Raw genomic sequence first — 23,664 nt, 5'->3', positions numbered from 1 at the left:
TTACTCAGTTTCGAGATAAAATTAAAATAAAATTGCAATCTCCTCGTAGAACCGCCTAGAATGTCGTTGTAAAAAGTTTGAATTTTGAAACGAATGCGCAACCTCGTTCCCAGGGATTTCGCCTAATGTGGCGTCACACTTGTCGGTCGTTGGGTTATTACACCGGTCGGAGATTGGCCTTAGATTTATAAATATTTGGCGAATGTATTATTATAACGAGGGCGAGTTTACTATTAGCTCATAGCCAACGAGGCTGAGTTATATTATTGTTTTATTGTAAACTATAGCATTTAATAAGAAGCAGAATTTTGATATACTGTAAATAACCTTATATGTCGGCGTATATAGACAATCAAATGAATCCACAAGACATCTTCTGGATTGTCTATGATGTCGATTAGCAAATACGCCATACATTCATATTACCATGGGTAATAAAATCAATATTATTGGTTAACAAAATCACTATAATTGAAGTCTTTTAACTATCCATGATATTGTACATGTGAGCCGCATATATACCTTGGTATATTTTCACATGTGAAGTACTTGTGATCACATATGAACCATATGTGTTGACAGATATTCCCCATGTATCTACATACGCATCACATTTGGTTCACATATGTATCACATGTAACCACATATGCATTACATGTGGTTCACATGTGTATCCCATGTAAGGTATGCGCATCACATGTGGTTCACATGTAGACTCCAAATAACCACGTATATTCACATGTGAATCACATATGATCACATGTGAACCACATGTGATCACACGTACCCACATGTGAATCACATGGGAAACACATATGGTTTGCATGTGTTTTTCTCGTAAGGGTATATACCGTGCATATAGTTGTTTTTCAATTGTTAGCCTTAAAATCAGGTTCCTCTTTAATAAATTTGGTTCCAAAGCTGAAATTTTATTGCTTTTCAAGCATTTTTAGAACGGTTGAAAAAAATATTATTCAGTGGATAGTACTATCCGGTTTTCATGCAGTTCTACCAAAAATATATGAATAAATTAAAATTGTCATCCCTAAAGTAAAGTAGTAAAGATTTTAATTTGAACTTCTAGATAGTCACTAATTTACAACGTTTGAACGAATTGATGTGTAATATAAATCATTATGCGAATTTATAGACAAAATTTGTGTTTTCTTTTCCAACTTCCTTCCAACAATCTTTCGAAGGGCCATATTTGTCGTATTGAACCATTTCTCGCGAACCCCAACATTCTCCGTAGTATTGCACAGCAAAAACCTAAATAGAATAATTATTTAAAATTGCAATAAATGAGAAACTGTTCGAACTATTTTTTCTTCTGAATATCAAACTAAATTTATCGCTACCTATACATTACATTTTACAATGTAAAGAGTTAAAGTAGGCATATCCAGGCACTTTATCATGCAGTCATACATCAGGCTTTTGTACGTATACCAAAAATTTGCAACACAACAATCAGGTTTTTTACTTTTTTATCATATTTGACTGATAAAAACTCTCAACGATTCATAAAATAGCATTCACCTTTGCGGAGAGGGTTTCTGAGGCGTGTCAGTGCATGGTTTTGTTTAAAATGATATGACATTTAATTAGCAACTATGTACCAGCATAAAAAACCCAAAGGTTGACAATATTATTTTTGTATATTTATTGTACCTTGTATCCTCCTTCATGAGCTGCGCAGGAACATTGCCTGACAGTTTTGTCCATATTATTCCAGTCAATTTGATTTCGAAAATTCCCAATCAACTTTGGAAAGACCTCATTTTTACGATCTTTAAAGCATCCCACACGCTGTACAACTATATAGACAGAGGAACGCAACGCTTTTAGATTAACTGGTTGATCGTACGTACCTCACAGCATATTGAAGATGCCGAACGTACTATACCGAAACAAAAAATTCCAACAGTTATACTATAATGATTTTTTACGAACGCCTGAACGCGTATTCTAAAACTCAACCGCGGTTGTCCAATACTGTTGCTAGCATACGGGTCGTTCGTTTCGTAAAATTTTTTATACGGATGGTAAAGTGGTTTAGGCCTTTCTATTCGTTAGAAGTAAGCAACCATTCGCACCATTGGTATCGAATAGACTTTTAGTTTACGATCCGTAAATAGACTATGTCGATTCGTAAACGCATTTTGTCGACTAGAACATGAGGCATGGAAACTAGCGTGTGTCTAAGGCGTAAACAGCCGTATCCCCAAACAGACTGTGTCCATTTGTAAATAGGGCAAGTTGTGTCTATAGGATAAGGCGATGAAGAGATTGTCGATCCGTACCATTGGTATCAAATGGACCGTTGGTTTACGATCCCTAAACAGATTTTGTCTATTGGTAAAAAGGAGATGTGCCAATCTACAGACCCCTTTAAATCTTGTCGATCCGTACCATTGGTGTCGAATGGACAGTTAGTTTACGATCCGTAAACAGACCGTGTCAATTCGTAAATATAGGGCATGATGTGTCTAGGACAGGGTTCTCAAAAGCTTGTCGATCCGTACTATTGGTATCGAATGGACTGTTCGTTTACGATCCGTAAACAAACTGTGTCGATTCGTAAATAGGGCATGATGTGTCTAGGACAGGGCCCTGAAAAAGTTGTCGATCCGTACCATTGGTGTCGAATGGACGGTTCGTTTACGATCCGTAAACAGACTGTGTCGATTCGTAAATATAGGGAAGATGTGTCTAGGACAGGGCTCTCAAAAGCTTGTCGATCCGTACCATTGGTATCGAATGGAATTCGTTTACGATCCATAAACAAAGTGTGTCGATTCGTAAATAGGGCATGATGTGTCTAGGACAGAGCTCTCAAAAGCTTGTCGATCAGTACCATTGGTATCGAATGGACTGTTCGTTTACGATCCGTAAACAGAGTGTGTCGATTCGTAAATAGGACAAGATGTGTCTAGGATAGGGCTTTAAAAAAGTTGTCGATTCGTACCATTGGTGTCGAATGGACTGTTCGTTTACGATCCGTAAACAGATTTTGTTCATTGGTAAATATAGGGAAGATGTGTCTAGGATAGGCCTCGGAAAAGCTTGTCGATCCGTACCATTGGTATCAAATGGACAGTTCATTTACGATCCGTAAACAGGTTGTGTCGATTCGTAAATAGGGCATGATATGTCTAGGACAGGGCTCTCAAAAGCTTGTCGATCCGTACCATTGGTATCAAATGGACTGTTCGTTTACGATCGGTAAACAGATTTTTGTCCATTTGTAAATAAAGTAATTTAACACCATGCGAGTGATGCGACTAAGGTTTGTCCCCGAAAAGGTGTCGATCGAAAACAATTTGTGATAAACATACGTTTAAATTAACGCTGTTCCTTTTCAATAACGGCTGCGCCCTCCTTATGTCATTGTCGAATGGATTGTTTCGTCGCTATAGTAGCTACATATAACAAGTCTATTTTAATATCGTAGCTAGAGATTTGCCAGGCGGAAAACGACTTCTTATGATAAATATGAGAGCCCAACATAATTAGAAAATTATGAAAGCCATCAAAACAATTCAGAGTTTAAAAAAAGACATAATCATTTCTAACGTTTTGTCTTTAACTTAAAGACATCTCTATTTTATTAATAGACATATCTTGTGAAGTTGTGTGCTATATATAATGCATTAACATTCTGCGGATTTTAATAACAACGCATGTTATATTGCTCGTATTTTTCTTGAGAACGAAGGAATATCATATATAATTAGACTATTGTATTGATAGGAATATCTAGGGTACCATAATATTACATTGAAGTGATATCTAGCGGGGTTTTTTAGCAATGCGTGTTTTGATTTCATACTCAAAGGGAATCTATGACTATGTCTATGCGTATAGCGGTTGGTAAATGAAAGTTTTCTACTAAAAAAATATACATGCACTATTTCATCGTTGCTGGGGTTTTTTGAGAACGAGGAATGTTAGCTACATATAAAAATTAACACTCATATACAGGCAAATACAGGCAGTTATCTTGAGTGCTGCATGCATGTATTTAGTAAAGTAAAGCTTTGTGATGTAGACGCATATACAGTTATTGCATGCAGGGGAACATTGCATGCATGCAGGTTTTATAGAGCATGCTTGTGTTTGGTCGCTTTTATCGAGAATGCGCGTATATCGCTCGTTTTTGTCTTGAGAACGAGGAATGCTACATATACCTATATAGTGTTCTATTTTACTGATAGATATGCATGCATATCTTGTGCGCTATATATATATTGCAGTGATATACCTTGCGGCTTTTAATAACAACATGTTATATATTGCTCGTGTTTTTCTTGAGAACGAGGAATATTATATATCAGTAAATAGTCTATTTAATTGATAAGGCCGCATATCTTGGGTAAAATATATTGAAGCGATATCTAGCGAGTTATTTTAAAAACTCGTGTATTGGTATCGTCCTGAAAAGGGATCTAAGCGTATAGCGGAAACGGTGTTATTTACGATTGGTAAATGCACGTTTTCCATTCGCACGGTTGGTACGGATGGTACGAATCGACAGTCGTTTCGTGTATGGGGATATCGTACTCCACAGGGGGTTGAACGTATAGCGGAAACGATGCTGTGATGAATTTTTTACGATTGGTATATGAACGTTTTTCTTTCGTACGGTTGGTACGGATTGAACGAATCGACAGTCGTTTCGTGCGTGTATGCGGATATCGTACTCCAAAGGAGCGCACTCGTTAATAAGTTTACAAATGGTAACTGGATTTTTTCCATTCGTACGGTTCGTACGTCAGTCGGGGTTCAGTCCGTTTGTATGTCCCGTTTTACCATCAGTATCGATCCGTGAAAAGTGTCACGAAACGAAAATTTAGTTTACGAATGGTGAAAAAGGTTGTCGATCCGTATGCATGCGACAGTATTGGACATGTATGGATGCACTCTAGCTAACTGATATAACCAGGAAGCAGCGTGATGTGGTATGTTATACCTTTCCTGACGAAGGCCCTCAGTTCGAAACGTCAAGAAGTTTTTTTTTCTATTTTTGGCAGTTGTTATACCACATTTGACATTCTAACTGATTTTCATTGATCAACAGGAGTAATGACAAGGAAAATATAAAAAATATTAGTAGTTTGGATAGGTGCAATTCCTGACGGTCGAAAACAAAGTTTCATTAATATCAGTGCATTCTCAAAATCAGTTTGAAGCTGACTTCAAAGACCTATATATTCAGAGGAATTTAAGGTTAAAATTTAATCGCTACAAAAATTCGCATTCATTGCTGAACATTGAGCATCAAAACAGGAATTGGCCAACTACACGCCAAAATATAAGCCCTAGCTGGCACTGCCGACTACCTCCCAATCATGAACAGCAGCAACTTTTATATTACATATATATATATATATATATTTTCTTATTTTATTGTCCTGAATTTAAATGGACCTTTGCAAATCCCATAATTTTATTTTAATGCTGGCAAATAAAATGCACCTGGATTTCAATTAAACATTATGACGGATTACACTGAAAAATATAACGTCTTACCGCATGGGTTTTTTACAAAGAATATATTATCCAATGCCATTTTAGAAAAGCTTGAAGAATTATGCTTGGTTTCAAATTCAATCTAAACATCAATAATGGTAATTAATTTTAAGTAAAGGATTTTCATTCAATCGTGTATGGAGGGGAAAATGTGTGGTTTAGAATGGGCCATAAAGCTTCAGTCAAAACAAATCCATGTATATTATAGTTTTTAAAATCAAACTTTGTTTTAAAATCAGAACTTTTGAATTGAATACGCTGGCTACTAACTATTAAAATCCTGACATGAAAGAACTTTAAGGACATTCAAAAGTACATATTTGTAATAAACATCGAGCTTTAGCAGTATATTTTATTTCTTTATCTGAAAGAATTTCATATTTGCCTATTTTTCTAGCTCTTCTGCTAGCTAGTAATATACTTTTTGACCGCGTATATACTAAAGTTGAGAAATGCAATTTGATAGGTTAAAAACTGCATGTGCATGATAAGACGATTCTTCAAAAGAAATTTGGTGCATGGGATGCACTCCTGGCCTGGCACTCCTGCAAACCAAGCTATTTGATATTATGCCATTAATGACCTAAAGAAGAAGAGTCTTACGAGACGTTCTTAGGATAAATCAATCACGCTTTTGCACTTTTAAATATTTTTATGTCATTACCTGCAGTTTTAGCACACAAGTGCTATGCAGCGTTTAAATTTGCGGTTGGGATTTGCGGATGATTTAATTAATATCGTTCGATCTCAGTTTAAAGTGGCTGTATTTTTTTATTTTTTACCCGAAACATTTGGAGACGACCCCTTTCCTTATGAGGACTATTTTTCAATAGCGATAATTTTCCCAAAAATCGACATTTTGCTTTTTTTTGAGAGTTTTCAGATAAATTAACCAGAAACAAATTGCTAAAATACAAATGAATAAATTGGCTTCACGCGAAGTATATCGAAAACACAGCCCCGACCCGTAAATGTACAGATTATTAGTTTTAAAGTGTTAGTTTTAGAACATTAGAATATAAATCAGAACTAACCCAGTAATTTGTTTGAGAAACATTGGCTATTGTTGCACTCGCGAAAATCCATTTATTTTTCTGTAGTCCATCTTTTGAAGTCCAAATCATTCTTCTATATCCTTGTTTATCTTTGACGTACAATTTAAGGTTTCCTGCTTCCTGTCCCTCGAAACGATATTTCCAAGAAATGCAGCGGCATTGCGAGGAGAGAAATTCCTTGCTCCTCAGGACAGCTTTGACGTGCAACTCAGTTGTATTATCTGTCTCAGCAAAAACGTAGTAATCTAAAGATTGAGTACAGTATGTCCCAATATAACCAATTATTACATTTTAGTATACAGCAATCAGGTACCAGGTAGGATGTTTGAAAGCAACACGATAATCTGAAAAATGTCCTAAACACAAACCCAGGACCGAAAATGAAAACGGCTGCTATAAAAATTGTATTACTTCGCCATCATATATTATTAATGGTTGCAGGTTTCGTTGCGCACAATGAATATTTAAATACTATGCATACTCCCAATTTGGGGTGTGTTCCAGTAAAGGGATCATGTCGGATTGATAATAAATGCATGTATGTCCGGGGGCTGACCTGAATCCAGTGTGTCATCTTTCCGCGGCACTGTTTTCCATCTGTAGCCATGCGATTCGTTAGGAACCCAATGACAAAAATTGCCTGCTGTGAACTTGCAATCATCTAGAACGAATACGAAAATTTTAATAATATATAATGGTTTTTATCAAAAAGTCACATTATAAATTGTATTCTGTGGTTGGGGGTATTTTACTCAGAACTAAAACACTCGTAGAACTCATACGCCACTACATCTCGGGTACTGTGCCGTATTTTTATATGTCACGTTTATAGGTATGACATAATGCGGGTTTCAAAAATTTCCCGCCATTTTCATCGTTGTGGTGAAAATACAAATGGTCTTTGGTTCGTATAGAGAACGAAATGAACGCTGGAAAGACAAACGAGAACACTTAAACGACATCTGTGGTTAAGTAAAATTCGTTTTGCCTTAATGTTTTGGCTATATGATTTCCTCTTTGTCATTATGAGAACGGAGTTTATAAATGAAAGTAAATTTTCGTCTATCACAGAACACATTCAGATTTAGAGTGAAATACATTTGAGAATATTAAAGAGTTGTGTCTTACATGCAAAAATTTAAAGCTGTGCCAGGTGAAATATTATCAACTGTAAAATCTTCCAACTTCATTAAATACGGAATATTCAGTCGAAAATTAGGTCTTGTGTAACTAAAAAAAAACTTTTTTAAACCGAAAAAAGTCCTGAACACATTCGAGTTTCCCTCGAATGTGATTAAAAAAAGAATATAATTATGTGGGTGTGAATAAACACATCGTGAGTGTAAATATCCAAGCGGTAATAGTACTCTCGCACGGTGCTCCGCACCTGCTTGGCTGTTATAGCAAAATATTCGCTTCACATATATTATATTCACTGTTATTTTCAGGGTGTTATTTTAACACCAAAAACAGGGGTTACGAGATTTAATCGAAAATAATCCTTTTTTTGGGGTTACAAATAACACCGTTTCTGGAGTTAAATTTTAATCCCCATTTTGGGGTTACATTTAACTCCAATTTTGGGGTTAAAATAACCCCGTTTTCAGGATCACGCTATAATACCCGGAAAGAAATAAAGAATCATACAAAAATTTGAGCAAAATTTTATTACTTTATATCCAATCTACAATATTTACAACATAAATACAACTTCATATTAAAGTTTCCTGATAAATCATCAGAAATCTAAACATTTTTCTTTTAAAGAACAAACAAATGCATTGTAAAAACTTTACAAATTATATCCTAAGGTAGGCAACTTCAATCACAATATCGAGATGTACACATGAAAACAATCCGAAAATACGTCAATTAATACCTAAAACTAATCTAAAATAACAAGTGAAATGAAATCTACAATATTTTTACTATATACTTCCTATGTTTCAACTTTGAAAACAAGTTATAGAAGCGAGAAAAATGCGAAAAGTTTTTGATATTTTACTTATTTTTGGAATAGGCCGATGCTGGACCCGCGCTGTAGACTTTTAAGAACGTTTGAAAATGACGAATTCGTAACCTCATTGGCTGTTTTTTATTCTTGCTGTTGTGACAGCCAATGAGATTACGAATCGATTACGAATCAATGAGATTGGGAACGCACGCGCACTATGGCGTAAAGACGCTAAAAAATAGTGCTCCGTGACATTTGAAATTTTTACACAATTACTGCTAAATTTTTAGAAACATTATTGCGTTATTACTTAAGTAAGGATATCTTTAAAACAACGTTGGTGTTATTTTTTGTTAACTTGGTGTTTTCGCGCATTTTGTGACTTTATCAAGATTTGGACATCGAACATTGGTCATTGGAGTGGTTACGCGTTCATTGCTTTTAGCGTGAATAATTTCCAGTGCTACTTCAACTGTGAATTCTGTGAGTTCGAATTGGTTATATTATATATATTTTTGGAACTTTTACGCAAATATTTTGCTATTCCTCGAGTTTGGACCGTTAAATTATATTTGCGAACGTTATTCCGTTAACCGCGTGCTACGTGATTTGGTAAATTGGTTGGTGACGAAGCACGCTAATTAGAAACTATGCCGCAAGAAAGCAAAGACGGAGAGCGCGCATTTCAATGTAATTTGTGCCCGAGACAATTTGGTTCGGAACGAGGACGGTCGCTACATTTAAATTCATGCAGGAAAAAACACGCAACTGGTGGAGCGAGTCAACAAGATGGACAAACATCAAGTATGCCTGGTTCTATTGTTGTCGATCCGGTTACTCCCTCAAGTTCTCAAAATAGCGGATCACCATGTGTTTGGGGCAGCCTCACTAAAGACGATCTAAAGCAAGTTGTTAACGCAGCCTATGAAGAGGTGGTTATTTGGCGCAAAAATCTGTTTATGTTGCCGAGTGGAGCTGCTGGAAAGTCATACGTCAGGGAACTGGAGAGACTTGTTAACGCTTGGAACAGTAACTCGGAGATCTTGCATGATATTTCTTTAAAACTTACTATGATCATGCCTGCTCTTCTCTTACAAAAACCGAGTTTCAAATCGAGATCGAAAGACCATGTGACTTGTCTGTCTCGGCGCATGGCTTTGTGGCAACAAGGTAACTTTGATGGGTTACTTCGGGAATGCAGAACCATCCAGTCGACACTACTGGCTACTAGAAAGGTTTCGAATGAACAGCTTTCCAAGACCTTCGCTAGCCTCATGTTTCGTGGCAAAGTGAACGCAGCTCTACGTTTGTTGGATGAACAATCATGTGGTGGAGTTCTTCCTCTTAATGACGCTGTGTACAAGGACCTCTTGCAGAAACATCCACCTGCACAACCTGAGGATCATTCCGTCATGATTGATGGTGAAATTCCATATGTCGATCCATCGTTATTCGCCAACATCGACGAGGCAGCCATAGCAAAAGCAGCATTGAGGACTCAAGGTGCTGCTGGTCCTTCAGGTCTTGACGCACTTGGATGGCGGCATATTTTGGTGTCTCGCAACTATGGAGATGCCGGCAAAGATCTACGATCCGCAATAGCGTTAATGGCGAGAACACTTGCAACCCAGAAGGTCGTTATCGGAGCAGATCAGACCACCAGCTTAGAGACCTTCTTAGCGTGTCGCTTAATACCTCTGGACAAGAACCCTGGTGTCAGACCGATTGGGATTGGAGAGGTTCTACGACGGATAATTGGAAAATCAATTGTCTTTGCCATTAAACCACAAATCATGGATAGCGCAGGAGACTTGCAGCTATGTGCAGGACAACAATCAGGCTGCGAGGCTGCTGTTCACGCCATGTCGAAGATTTTTGAAGAAGAAGAAACAGACGCTGTCTTACTGGTAGACGCCACCAATGCGTTCAATTCCATCAACCGCAAGATCATGTTACATAACATTCAGTACATTTGTCCTGCAATGGCTGTTTATACGTTCAATTGTTATGTAACAGCTTCAAGATTGTTCGTGCAAGGTGGTAAAGAAATTGCATCAGCTGAAGGTACCACGCAAGGTGATCCGTTAGCCATGCCGTTATACGCCGTCGCCATTACTCCACTCCTGCTCATGATTAAATCTGGTGAAGCTAGTGATGTAAGGCATGTTGCGTACGCGGATGACCTTAGTGGGGCAGGTAAGCTAATGCAACTGCGTGCCTGGTGGGAGAAGATTGCCGTGCATGGTCCGAGTCTTGGTTACTACCCGCGAGCTGATAAATCCTGGTTGATTGTGAAGCCACACCTGGAGCAGACTGCCATTGAGATCTTCGCTGGAACTAATGTACGAATTTCAAGTGAAGGGCATAAGTACCTTGGAGGATATCTTGGATCGAATGACGGAAAAGATAAGTATATTAGTTCTTTAGTTAGTAAATGGTGCCAGCAACTTCACGTTTTGAGTGAAATTGCCAAATTCCAACCCCAAGCAGCATACACGGCGTTTGTCTCGGGTTTTCGGCACAGATTTACTTACCACATTCGTGCCGTTCCAGGTATCAAGACCGCGATGCAGCTTGTTGACGACACCATCAACCTGAAGCTCCTTCCTGCGCTCCTCGATAACCGTAGCTTGTCCATCCATGAGCGACAATTGGTTTCGCTTCCAGCTCGTATGGGAGGTCTTGGTATTCCGATCTTTAACGACATCTGCGATGAAGAACATTTGAACTCCACAACCATCTGTCATCTTCTCTCAAGTAGAATCATCCACCAGAATGGTACACCATCAGCAGAACATGGAGATTCCATCCACGATCTTCGCCGTGAGATTGCAAAACAACGTCAAGCTAGGAACTCGTTGCTGCTACAGAACTTGAGATCGAGCATGAGTGAAGAGCAGATTCGAGCAAATGACCTCGCCCAGTTGAAAGGATCCTCAGCTTGGCTAACTGCTCTGCCACTTGCTGAAGAGGGCTACATCTTGACCAAGCGTGAGTTCTTTGATGCAATCTACATGCGTTATCGATGGCCTTTGAAACGCCTTCCATCTTTCTGCGCTTGTGGAAAATCGTTCACGGTAGATCATGCCCTGTCGTGCCTGAAAGGAGGTTTTATCCATCGAAGACATAATGAGATCCGTGATCTACTTGCTGCTGCTATCGATGACGTTGCTTACGATGTTTCAATTGAACCTGCTCTTGCTCCTTTGACTGGCGAGGTTCTTCCATCCAGTGCTAACTCAGCCGATGACGCCAGAGTGGACATTGCTGCGAGAGGTTTCTGGCAGAGATGTGAAAAGGCATTTTTTGATGTAAGGGTGTTTAACCCATACGCCTCTACACATCGACGCCAGACGTTGAGCAGCTCGTTTAAAGCCAACGAACGGGAAAAGAAGCGACATTACAACCAACGGATTGTTGAGGTCGAGCATGGCTCCTTCACACCGGTCGTCTTCAGCGCCTTTGGCGGATGCGGAAGAGAGACCCAACATTTTCTTTCCTTCCTGGGTGCGAAGCTGGCTGACAAGAAGAATCATTCTCCATCTATGGTGGTTAGCTGGTTACGACGAAAGATCGCCTTTGCTTTGCTTAGAGCTCGCGTGGTGTGTGTTCGTGGCAGTCGAAGTTGGAGGACTGCGTCCATCACATCAACTAACGACATTACGTTGTCGGAATGGAACTCCAACATTAGCGAGTAGTCTAGTTAAGTTGTTTTTGTAAATAGTCTGTAGAACTATTATACTTAATTTTAATGCATGATTGATTATTGTAAATTTCCCTAGTACTAATAATGTGAATAAATTATCACTTTCATGAGATTACGAATTCGTCATTTTCAAACGTCAACATGCAGCGCGGGTCCAGCAACGGCCCATTTAAAAAATGAGTAAAATATCAAAAACTTCGCATTTTTCTCGCTTCTATAACTTGTTTTCAAAGTTAAAACATAGGCAGTATATAGTAAAAATATTGTAGATTTCATTTCACTTGTTATTTTAGATTAGTTTTAGGTATTAATTGACGTATTTTCGGATTGTTTTCATGTGTACATCTCGATATTGTGATTGAAGTTGCCTACGTTAGGATATATTATACTATATATAATTATAATACCTTTTCATCCTATTATTAAATATATTTAACTCATATATAAGTCCTTATTTTCCTTTAGACTATGAGAATATGAAAAATGTTTTTCATGTCTACTGTTCCATATCAAGATATTTTTAGCGACCTACATTAATAGTTTTGTATTGAATTATTTTGTCGACACTTGCTGAAGGTTTTCTGTTGAAATATTGAAAATATATTACACACCAGCGCAATTGTGTTTGTATCCTGGATGGCTGAGCAACTGTGCACTTTCTTCCAACAGAGAATTACAGACAATTTAGCTCACGAACTGCAGTTTAATTTATATCCACAATCGGCAGGTAAACAGTCGCACTCCGAGAGGCATGAAAATGATATTCAAGTACGTACATTGCCGTTTTTAACTGCATACAGCAAATCTGCCAACCTTTCTTTGACTTTTCCTCGTTCAATTCGGTTTTAGTCGTAATTTATCTTTAAAAATACAGGCAATTCTCCCGTGGAACCAGCAGTGCTTGCGAAGGTTTTGAAAAATAGCTCGTTTTGCATGATTGCATCAGCTTGATCACGTGGTATAATGTACTTATTTTAACCCCCAAAATGGTGTTACATTGCGCGTAACCCCCTTACGTGGTGTTATTTTAAGTCCAACTATGGAGTTATTAAGCTGGAATTTTGTAACTCCCCTATTACACCCCTAGAATCCCTTAAAAGTGGTGTTAAAATAACACCCTGAAAATAACAGTGTTGAATACAGTCAGTTCGCTCGCGGAAGGTAGAAAATAACCAAGGTAAGTTAATTGATCGTCAAAACGTTGCGAAACGGCCGTTCTAATGATCCAGAGGTTGGCAAACAGTGGGGAAGTAGCAGGGTAACGGCAATTTTAAGTTTTGTACTTTTACTGTATGTACTTTAGAGTAAAAGTTGTTATCCCGTTAGGCATGGGTAAAATGCCAATACGTATACACATGCGCCACTCCAATATCTGGCAATGATCTAAAAATACATCTAAATATTGGATAGTTAGATACCTTCTCCAGATTCGCACATGGTATTGAAATCCTGCGAGAAAAATGGTAATAAGAAGTCAAATAATCATGATAAGAAACGTTTTTCATGTCGTAAAAGAGAAATTTCGGGCAACCCTTATTTGCCTTATTAAGCTTGTCTGGGAAGGCAATTCGGCAAAGCAGCACTGATAGCAGCGCTATTGGCTATCAACTCTTGTCAAATATATAATCTCAAAATGTAAAAAATGAATCCTGAACACAATTCATACTTAAATCAAGACTTACAGTATATAATAGCATCGAAAATAGATTTTACTCACCTTTTCCGGGTTGACCAGGTGAACATGATCATAGGATGTGTTTTCCACCAGCTTTTTAGGCTTCTCGCTCACCACATAGTGCAACATTTCGCAGTTTGATTTATCCTCAGTCTTTTTGTAGTTAATTGATCTGCAACAAGGTTTCGTGGCACATTCTAATATGCAATCTATCTTTTCCAAAACGCCCTTAGTCTGCCAAACTGTGGTATTCAGCCTGAAACCTGAACATGTTGGCGGAATTGTAAAGGCCCGTTTACACTTACGATTTTTGGTGCGATTTTATGGGCGATTTTCTTCTTTTGATGGATGTGAACGAGTAAATTATTTACTGATGTTGAAGTAAGAGCTCTTATACATCACAGCATTGGTAACTAATTACTCGCTCATATATGTTAAAAGAAGAAAATCGCACATAAAATCACTCCAAAAATCGCAAGTGTAAATGGGCCTTAAAGTTCACTCCCAAATGTAAGTTAAAAGTTGTTCCGTTGATTATGGCTGACGGGGTTACGGACAGGCATTGGAATAGGCAGAGGTGTGTAGGTGTGGGCCGCTGTTCCAACATTTGTTTGGACAGGGTTAGGGTTAGGGTAAAATATTTTTCAATTTTAATGGATTTTGCTTTTGGTCAACGTCCATGTCAATCCACATCAATTCTGAATTTTGTGTTCTCGTTATTTAGTTAGCCGTTACCTTACCGAAAATGCTTTACTTTGATTTTGATGCCGGGCCATATTACAAGCAAAGTTACTCTGAGGAATAGTGAATAATTGCACACTTTTTTAAAATGACGAATGATAACAAAATTTCTATGAAAAAACACGGAATTGCTTTTAATTAGATATAGAAATATCTGTCTATAAAGCAGGTGAACTAGAACTATCAAGAATGGTGCAATATTAAACGTCTGACATGCCATAAACATCAAACGCCTATTTGACAAAAATTGCCAGTATTGACAATCTGACAAAAATGTCACCATTTTACCACAACTCAACAAAATGCAATTATTTTATTTCTGCTATAAGAAAAATTTGTGTGTATTCGGCCCTGGAATCTCATGAGTTTTCTTGTTCGAGAGTCGAAGAACAGGGATTTTTTGTTTGCTTAAATAAAAAAACGATATAAAAGTTTTCGCATATATTCATACGGAATAATTATTATGCAGAACAATACAATACATGCAGTAGAACAATGAAACAATAGAATAAGCTATAATGAATAACTTTCCTTGCTTGCGGTAGAATCCTGCTATATATAGCAATTCTGTGAGTTTTTCGCATTTGTCATCATATAGTTGTGACATGATGTATTAATTATTGTATACGCCGAATATATGAACAATTCTATAGTAGTGACGAGCACATCGGGTATAGATGGGAAAAGTAGGCTACAGACGAGAATAAGTATTCGACTTCTTTAGATGGGTATTCAATAATTATATTAAATTAACGCGTTGCAGTGTAATTTTATTTCAAAACACTTTCTTTTGATTAAAAAGTATTTCAGAGTATACGACCTTTCTCAAGATAAGATAAACAATTTTCGACGTTGGGCGGTTGGGGTATATATTGTAAATGTAAATTAAAAATGGGAAAGTCTGGCATCACTTTTCCCTACTCGCTCCTATATTCTGTTATGTAAATTGTATATGTTATACAGCGTGTCTCAAAAAACCCGAAAACTATTGAAATCACTAATTGTTAAAATTTGAATGCCGTGTTCACGAATTTTAGCCCGTGGGGATTTAATGCAACTTATAAAATGCTAAATAAGAAAAATTTGAAATTGTGAATAAAAATTATGATTAAATCTAAATTAGCCTTGTTATTGCTTCGAAAGAAATGGATCAGCTGACCGTGGAACAACGAGTATTTATTATTATATTATTATCCCAACAGAGTGCTTAGGTATTCAGACTCTAACAATTAACAATTACTGACAATTACAATGTTATGGGTGATTTCATTAGTTTTCGGGTTTTTTTGAGACAGCTTGTAGTGTTCGTGTTATTACTGAAAAAGGCTTTTGTAGCAATGTTATTGCAATGCGAATCATATTTCATAAATTTCATTTCCCTATCAATGACGTCTTAAGCATCGATAACTGGGGTGAACATAATTATATATTCATTATATACATCTTCGTTGTACAAAAGTATCGATAGCGGGAAACCGCGGCTTAAGAATCAGAAGCGTCGATAGACCTGCGCTTGCATGTGTGGTATAGAAAATTATCTGGCTTTACATTTGGACAGAAGTGACAGAATATTCCGATATTTATGCGGTATTAACACAATGGGACATTACCTTCAAGAGTTGAGTTATAACAAATTGTGGTTGTGTTTTCTTGGCCTTGTGAGTTTGACAGATTCATCAGAAGTGTATATAACACCAGCGAACTTATGAAATTATTCATTTTGTTGGTCGTCAAATCCGCTCATGAATCGATATGATTGTCTCTGAAATAAAGAATAAACACTTATTTACTGACGCCAAGGGAATTAGGGAAACAGTGCATGTGCTTTGTTGACCCGAGACCGCCGTTGTTGAGCAAAGAGCGTTCGAGGGTGAATAAAACACGCTACTTTCCCGAGGTATCAGTATTATATCTAGTGTCAAATGAAAATAAAAGACCAAAGGCCAAAGAAGAGCCAATTCCCAGACATTAACTGTATAGATTAGAAAATAATACAATATAAATTCAACTTTTTTGCTTTATATATTTATATAAATGGTTTACGAAATGGGCTTGATTTTTCGGTACCATGCAGCACTTTTATTTGCTGATGATACTAATATTACAATTAGTGGCGTTACCACAAGCGAGATTCAAGATAAGTTAGAAAAGGGAACTGAATAAGAGAAGGGAGTTGATATGTGTCTTTCAGCCAACAAATTAACGTTGAGTAGATGAATGCATCCCCTGGAAAGATCAAGTTGATAAAGTGACAAAAAAAAGCTGCAGAGGGGATAGGAATGCCTTGCGCATGATGATACGTTTAAAACCATTTATAATGCTTTTGTGTAACCTCATTTTCATTATTGTGCGCTTGTTTGGAATAATTATTCGAAAACCTTGCAAACAAAATTGCAAAAGCTTCAAAACAAAGCTGGTCGAATAATTGCTGCAGAACTCCCTCAGATATTGTTAGAAGCTTTCATGGGACACCCTAGAGGCTAGGAGAGAGAATCAGTTAGAAAATTGTGAAAGGTAATCTAGATAATTATTAATAATGAAAGGTAATCTAGATAATTATTAATTACCTCCTTCTTCACTTGTCTAAGCCAGACACTAACATATGCTTTAAAAAGCAGTTCTAGGTAATGGGGCTATTACTTGGAGCATTATCGAAAAGAGAAAATAGAAATCTTAATGATGTCTTAACCGGCATAGTATTCACATTTTTGTAAATAATTAATGTCTTAAAGTGCTTATATCACTTGTGGGATCTTTACGGATTTGAATAGAGCTTCAAAAATTAGTTTATAAGTCCCACAACCCTTTTTGATATGGTTAAATAGTTTCGGAAATATTTACATCTAAACATGACGATTTGCCTAAATCTCCGTGGTGCTCGAGGGCCTGGGACTCAAAAACCGAGTTCTTTTCAAACATAATATAATCAATTGTAATTTTATTTCAATCTTCCAAGACGTAAAATATATTGAGAAAAACTCGCCCAGTTGCTACAGCCATACACAACGCACCGTTCCCGCATTTTTTTTCTTGAAAAGCGCAAACTATATCGCCAGTGAAACTCTTTATGTTTACATTATAAAAGACGGCGTGTTTGCAAATCATTCCTGAGTCCCAGTCCCCACAACCGACGTATTTTCGAAACTATTTAATTATATCAAAAAACGTTGTAGAACAACAAATTTTTCAAGCCCTATTTAAATCCGTAAAGATCCCACAAGTGATATAGGCACTTTAACACACGGCCATCTATAATTGAAAATCAACCTTTGTGTCTTTAAATTTCATTTTATTTAATGTTGTATAATTTTGACCTTCCACGGGGAAACATAAAAGCCTGAAGGCTTGATGCGCGTGATATGATTGACGCAAGATGAATTATTAGATCTATATACTCACTAAATCACATTATTTTATACTTTATATGCATTTTGCGAGCTGCGACAAGATTCGGGTTAAGCGTTAGAATCCTTCAGCCCCCACAGACAAAATCAATGTATGAGTGAAGCCGTAAACATAGACGTAAACATGCAACACGGCTGTGAACCGGGACCAGCTGTAAACGAAGATTGACGATAAATGGCCGACCTTCGATAATAATATCATAGGCTAAGGCGATGTGATCGATCACCGTCTCAGTTTGGTTGAATTTCAGCAACTGGATACATATTCTTTGTTAAACTAAACACAAGAGATTCCATTGTATACTTTTGCTTTTACTCTTTGACCCGCAAACGATTGAATTAATTAGCGCAAGGATCAAGTTGTTTACAGATGATAACTGACATTAATACAGAATATCACATACGCAAAGTTTGTTTGAATGCGAACCAACGTAGAAACATGTTTTCATGCTGTCAAAACTACTTTGATGTAAATACTGCATGTTTGTTTCGATGTTCATTTAATTTAATTGGCAGGGATTCGTTCAAGTGTCTATTAACAAGTATGTCAAATATTCACACCTATATATGTATACACGTGAAAATCCACATTTAATTTCAATCCCAGTAATGATTGCGCAGTAATATATAATTAAAATATTTAATAAAACGTAATCTCGGATATTCGAGCTAGCATACAATATTCATTTTAATATCGGGTTTTCTCTGTTTTCATACATTAGGGAGGTTAAGATCTACTTCCACTACCAGTACCGATACGAAAATACTTGACGTATTACAGTTTGGCAGGACGGAAATTTTAAAGCGTTAAGATTGTGACTTCCGTTAGAAGTAAATAAACACGGCGGAGTATAGCGGCTGTATTCACATCAAAAACTCTAATCACAATCCTTAAGTCTCACCAAACAAAGCAGAAACATTATGCAACTAAAAACTAAATAATATTATTAGAAAACTACTGCAGAAAATTACAATAATACAGTAAATATAATTCAGTACTTCGCCTACCTATACACTTCCATTTTCAGCGCCAAAACGATACTCGCGACTTCCAGTGTTGTCACATTTTGAACGATTGTTACATCTGCGCATGCGCGTGACTGATTACAGAAATATTAAAGCACAGGTATTAATCATTGCATTACCGGCGTTCAAAAAACGATACATTTTGGAAAGAAAGCTTTTTGCATTTGAGTTTCTGACGTGAAATTTGACGTTAATAATAAAATAATAGCATGCAATGGATATGGTAATTTATCCTTTCATGTCTGCATGACGCTCAGACGAAATCATGAAGCGCACGAAATAGCATTTGATTCAGCTAAAATTATATAACCCCATTACAAGCCTACTATTCTAGGATTATTTCTGTGTAACACATTCTGCGCTTCTTCTATAAAGTTGTAACGTTGCAAATGTTCAATTAATGTTGAGCCAAGTCCAATGAGATTAAACGAAATTCCGGCAAACGTTTTAACGAACGGTACATCAAACCGATGAACGCTTTTGGAACAATTTTCGACGTTTTTTCTATGCGTTCGAACGGGCAATTTCGAACGATAAACGATTTCGAAAATCGTTTCAACGAACGCTTGAAGCGTTTGAACGGCAAACGAACGGATAACGAACGATATTTTTCAACGAACGAAATAGCGTTAACGTATGTTTTCCCGTGGAAGGTCACCATTAGGTTCTTATCTGATTGGTTGAGATGCTACCGTGTATAAAAATTTGTAATTTCAAAAACGGTAGAAAATACTTTATTCTCAAAAATATTCATCAACAAATTTTAGAAAAAAAACAAGTATTGGCTACTTGGGAGATAAGCAACGTCAACGACAAAAGATTACTAGCTTATTAACTCGCATTGCGCAATGCGCAAGCGAGTTCTTAAAATGGGAAGCGTTCTTATTAATATTTTTATGGTCGAGAATTTCGCGACCCGCAAGGTGCGATAAAGTGCGCTGACCTGTAAGCCACGAGCTACGCAGGCGTGGTTGCTAAGCTAACGTGCATGCTGCACTGCTGAGTGCATTCGTTCATGACGTTCATCGTTTTCTTGTGGACAAAAGACGATAAAAATTCAAGATATTTCAAAATGTGGCTTCCAAGTGCCATATTTATCTTAACGCTCACCTTACATACAACTGCACACGCCGAGCACAGTAGCTACACTAAAAGATGCCGAGCGTTTTCGAAACGGGGTGTTCTGTTGCTCTCATGCTTTTCAACTTCATGTTGAACCAAAGTTGTTTAATATCGCTATGAATTCCCTGATCAAACTGAATACAATCTCAAATCAATCTCACGAGTTCTCACGAGTTTTCACGCCCGTTCCGTTGCATAGCTGAACAACTATGGCAAGCCCAAACACACGCCTGAGTAAGCGTCTTTTTTGTCATAGCCCTAGCTCGACTCAAGCAATGCGAGTTTAATGCCTAGTGGGCATCTTGTTGTATTTAAAATTCAAAGTCGCATTACAGATGGCATTAGAGACACCACAACGGATGGAAAAAAGCGTATTTTTTATTTTATTGTAAAACGAACCGTTTTGTTTCCTTGAATTAGCGCAAAACGAAACTTCGCTACGTTTTGCGCTAATATATCGACTTTTCTTCAATAGATAAAATGTACGGTACTCGTTTACAATTTTCAATGTATGTTTTGTAGCATTATTTGTGGATATAGAGTTCTTTTCTTGTCGCAGCATTTCAATATCGTCTTCCGATTTCAAAAAAACATGTACGTTTCAGGGGCAGTTTACATGAGCCCGGTTACCCGAGATTCAACGAAGCGTGAGATGATTTTGAGGTATTAAAATGAGCAGTGATCTTGAAAGTCGTATTACTCGTATAATCACCACAACAATAGCATGTCCTTGTTTGGTGTCATAAAAACTTATTTCAATACCCCAAAGTCCTCTCACGCTTCGTTGAATCTCGGGTAACCGGGCTCATGTAAACAGCCCCTTAAGGGTGTTGGCCACTCTCTGTGATTTCCAGAGTTGCGTTGCTAGGGAAAAAAACAAAACAAGACCTAGGTGTATTTTTAACTCCGTCGCTCAGTAATAATTTTTATAAGTAATAATCTGGGATCAAGATCAAACCCATCTTAGCAAGACACAACATTTGCCGGGTACATATGTTGCCATCCATAGAAATATTTTCGAGAACTAACTACGTAAGAATAGAAACAAAAGAGTTACGATAACCATACCTTTGTCTCTTCGACATTCAAAGAATACGGCCTCAGTGTTTGATGAGCATTCTTCTCGCTTGAAACGTCGTGGACAAATTTAATGTACATCCATTACAGTCAAACCCATATTTTTCGCAAAGCATGACGGTTAATTTGAGCCTAGGTTTTTCAATTTTTAAATAATCTCCTCTTAAACATGATTCATGTTTCGAGAGCTAGGCTACTTTGGTTGACTTTAACGTTAGCCTATGGCAGCTTTCATAATATTGGCTTTAATTCTTTCTCGAGTTGTCCGTTTAGCGCATTGTGATGAATCATCACGTACGTATATAGCCTACATTGTCACAGCCAGACGTTCTGCATACGATGTAAAAAAGCGACGTTTTGCAGTTGTATAAACAGAACGTAGACCACGTCTAGAACTCCCATATGTTTTAACTCCCATATCTATTTTCAATGACCCATTGTAGTGTATTTATGGCCGCCGCCGTCGTCGTCTTGTCCTCCGCTCTACATGCTTAAGGTCCCCAATTGCAATGTGTGGTGAAATATGTGTGGCGAGAAAAAAACTTATACCTTTCCTTATGGACAACAAACTTCTGTTCGAAATTAAGTAACGTTATAGTGTTAAGTTTATCCCTCATTAATTATATACAAACATGCTGTATCTATGGCGTTAAAAACATTGAGGTATACATAACCTTAGAGGACTTTTATAAGGTTATCTATATATTAACAACAGTTCATGGATTACATCTCAAAACCGACAAAGCAAAATACGTTTTAATATGAATTTAGCCGTTGTTGATGCATCACATAATTAATCCCGTCACTCCGGAAAATTTACTAATATACTAATATATCAAATTACTTGAACTATTTTGAGGCTCTCACACATCCAATATTTAACCCACACAAATTAAGTTATACAACAATGCACGCGAATGCGTTAACAAGTACGAATAAACTTAAATACAAGAAAAATCTATTATAATCGTATTAAGATCAGTCGTTCTATAAGACTTGCTATGATACATATTTTTGGTTTTCAAAGTAATCAGCCAACAGTGAAAATTTTGATAAATTTACAAAACAGTATATGCAACTTACGGTATAATGCAACATTCAATATACGGTATCTCCAGTTCTCTGCTATAGCTTGTATGGGCAAGTTGTGTTCGTCTATCATCAGTATACTAAAAGCATGCAGGTGATTAATTAAACTGACATGTCTAATTAGCTACTAAATAATTTATCTAATAGTCATTATGCATTTGCTCATTCAAACTTGTCATTTTTTTGAGTTTTAGTGTTCATGCTAAAACCTCCCGCCATCGATCATATCTTGCCAGGAATAATTGCATACAGCGTGCATGACAAAACCTCTATAAACATTGTTTGCATCCAAACTTATTTAAAAAATTAAACCATCTTATATATATATAGCCGGATCGATCGCACACTATATGAGAATTATTATATGTTTTCTATATATATTCATATCCTGAAAACCGTCCTGAATATATATATATATTATGCAGGAGCGTACAATAATTATGCAAATCAAAGGCGCAGAGCGGTTGCGATAAGCTGTGGTTATTTCTTTTACTGTCTCACTAAACGGATATTAATAATTATGATATCTAGACTCGAAGTCACGTTGTTGAGGACGCTGCCGATTATCAGTTATTATCAAGTGGCGTCGTCGCTTCGATCTTTGCGTCTAAAATGTTGGCACCCAAAGAGCCGGATATGTTCTTTTTTTGTGCACAATAGAATTTTTCATTGATCTTCTAAAGTCAAAAGGCATCCCAGCTCTCTCTGCGTAAAACACCACAGTCAAAATATAGCGTACATACATAAAAGCGATATCGAAGCGGGATGGCGATAAAGGTTGTTGTCTTTGAAGCATCTGTTTCGATATCAGGCCAAGGGAAAAACATGCGGGGATATTTGGCTATATATATCTACAAATTTGCCCTGATGTTCAAATTTCTTGCTGCAATCAGTGTAAACTGAGTTGCTTTTCTCGCCTTCTTGCAGAATCTCTTGTAATCCCAATTTGGTCCTCGCAATTCTATAGTAATACGTGTAAGTCGTGCATATTTATCAAGAGTGATGTGCGTGCGTGCAAAGTGCTTCAGTGCAGGCGTGATTAGGCACTGCATGACATGAATTAATAATTCAAGACTGACACACTACGCGGTCAACTCTTTGACACAAAGTTTCCTAACGTGTCATCTGGCTTTCGGAGATTTTTTATTATTTGCTTATTGTGTCGTGAAAAGGTTCGGAGATTTTTTGTTTGCCAAAACTGGTCTCCGGCTTTATATGTCATTAAATAACCAAGCAGGGTTGAATGCATTCGAGGATCGTTTTAATTTCCTAACGCAAACATC

General features: G+C 37.1%; 2 protein-coding genes across 2 annotated transcripts; both read right to left on the bottom strand.

The window, feature by feature from the left end:
* Positions 1-1,134: 1,134 nt before the first annotated feature.
* LOC114533323 lies at positions 1,135-5,600 on the bottom strand. Its single transcript, XM_028554831.1, has 3 exons — positions 5,533-5,600; positions 1,672-1,817; positions 1,135-1,269 (listed from the first exon to the last, which is right to left on the bottom strand). Exons 1-3 carry the CDS (start codon positions 5,570-5,572, stop codon positions 1,135-1,137), a joined length of 321 nt encoding a protein of 106 aa, XP_028410632.1. The 5' UTR covers positions 5,573-5,600.
* Positions 5,601-13,657: 8,057 nt separating this feature from the next.
* On the bottom strand, positions 13,658-16,411 carry LOC114533321. Its single transcript, XM_028554830.1, has 3 exons — positions 16,274-16,411; positions 13,965-14,185; positions 13,658-13,696 (listed from the first exon to the last, which is right to left on the bottom strand). Exons 1-3 carry the CDS (start codon positions 16,380-16,382, stop codon positions 13,658-13,660), a joined length of 369 nt encoding a protein of 122 aa, XP_028410631.1. The 5' UTR covers positions 16,383-16,411.
* Between the last annotated feature and the right edge of the window lie 7,253 nt (positions 16,412-23,664).

Source organism: Dendronephthya gigantea, unplaced genomic scaffold (assembly GCF_004324835.1).
Source record: "Dendronephthya gigantea isolate DGI-Jeju-01 unplaced genomic scaffold, DenGig_1.0 000089F, whole genome shotgun sequence".
NCBI lineage: Eukaryota > Metazoa > Cnidaria > Anthozoa > Malacalcyonacea > Nephtheidae > Dendronephthya > Dendronephthya gigantea.
This window is presented reverse-complemented; position numbering and strand designations above follow the sequence as displayed.

Excerpts from the sequence above, each read along its gene's own strand:
- LOC114533323 (XM_028554831.1), bottom strand. The coding sequence starts at position 5,572 with ATGGCATTGGATAATATATTCTTTGTAAAAAACCCATGCG. Across the intron at positions 1,818-5,532 it reads CTTTGTAAAAAACCCATGCG|TTGTACAGCGTGTGGGATGC; the intron begins GTAAGACGTTAT and ends CTGTCTATATAG. Across the intron at positions 1,270-1,671 it reads CTCATGAAGGAGGATACAAG|GTTTTTGCTGTGCAATACTA; the intron begins GTACAATAAATA and ends TATTCTATTTAG.
- LOC114533321 (XM_028554830.1), bottom strand. The coding sequence starts at position 16,382 with ATGAATAATTTCATAAGTTCGCTGGTGTTATATACACTTCTGATGAAT. Across the intron at positions 14,186-16,273 it reads TTATAACTCAACTCTTGAAG|GTTTCAGGCTGAATACCACA; the intron begins GTAATGTCCCAT and ends CAACATGTTCAG. Across the intron at positions 13,697-13,964 it reads ACCTGGTCAACCCGGAAAAG|GATTTCAATACCATGTGCGA; the intron begins GTGAGTAAAATC and ends TTTTTCTCGCAG.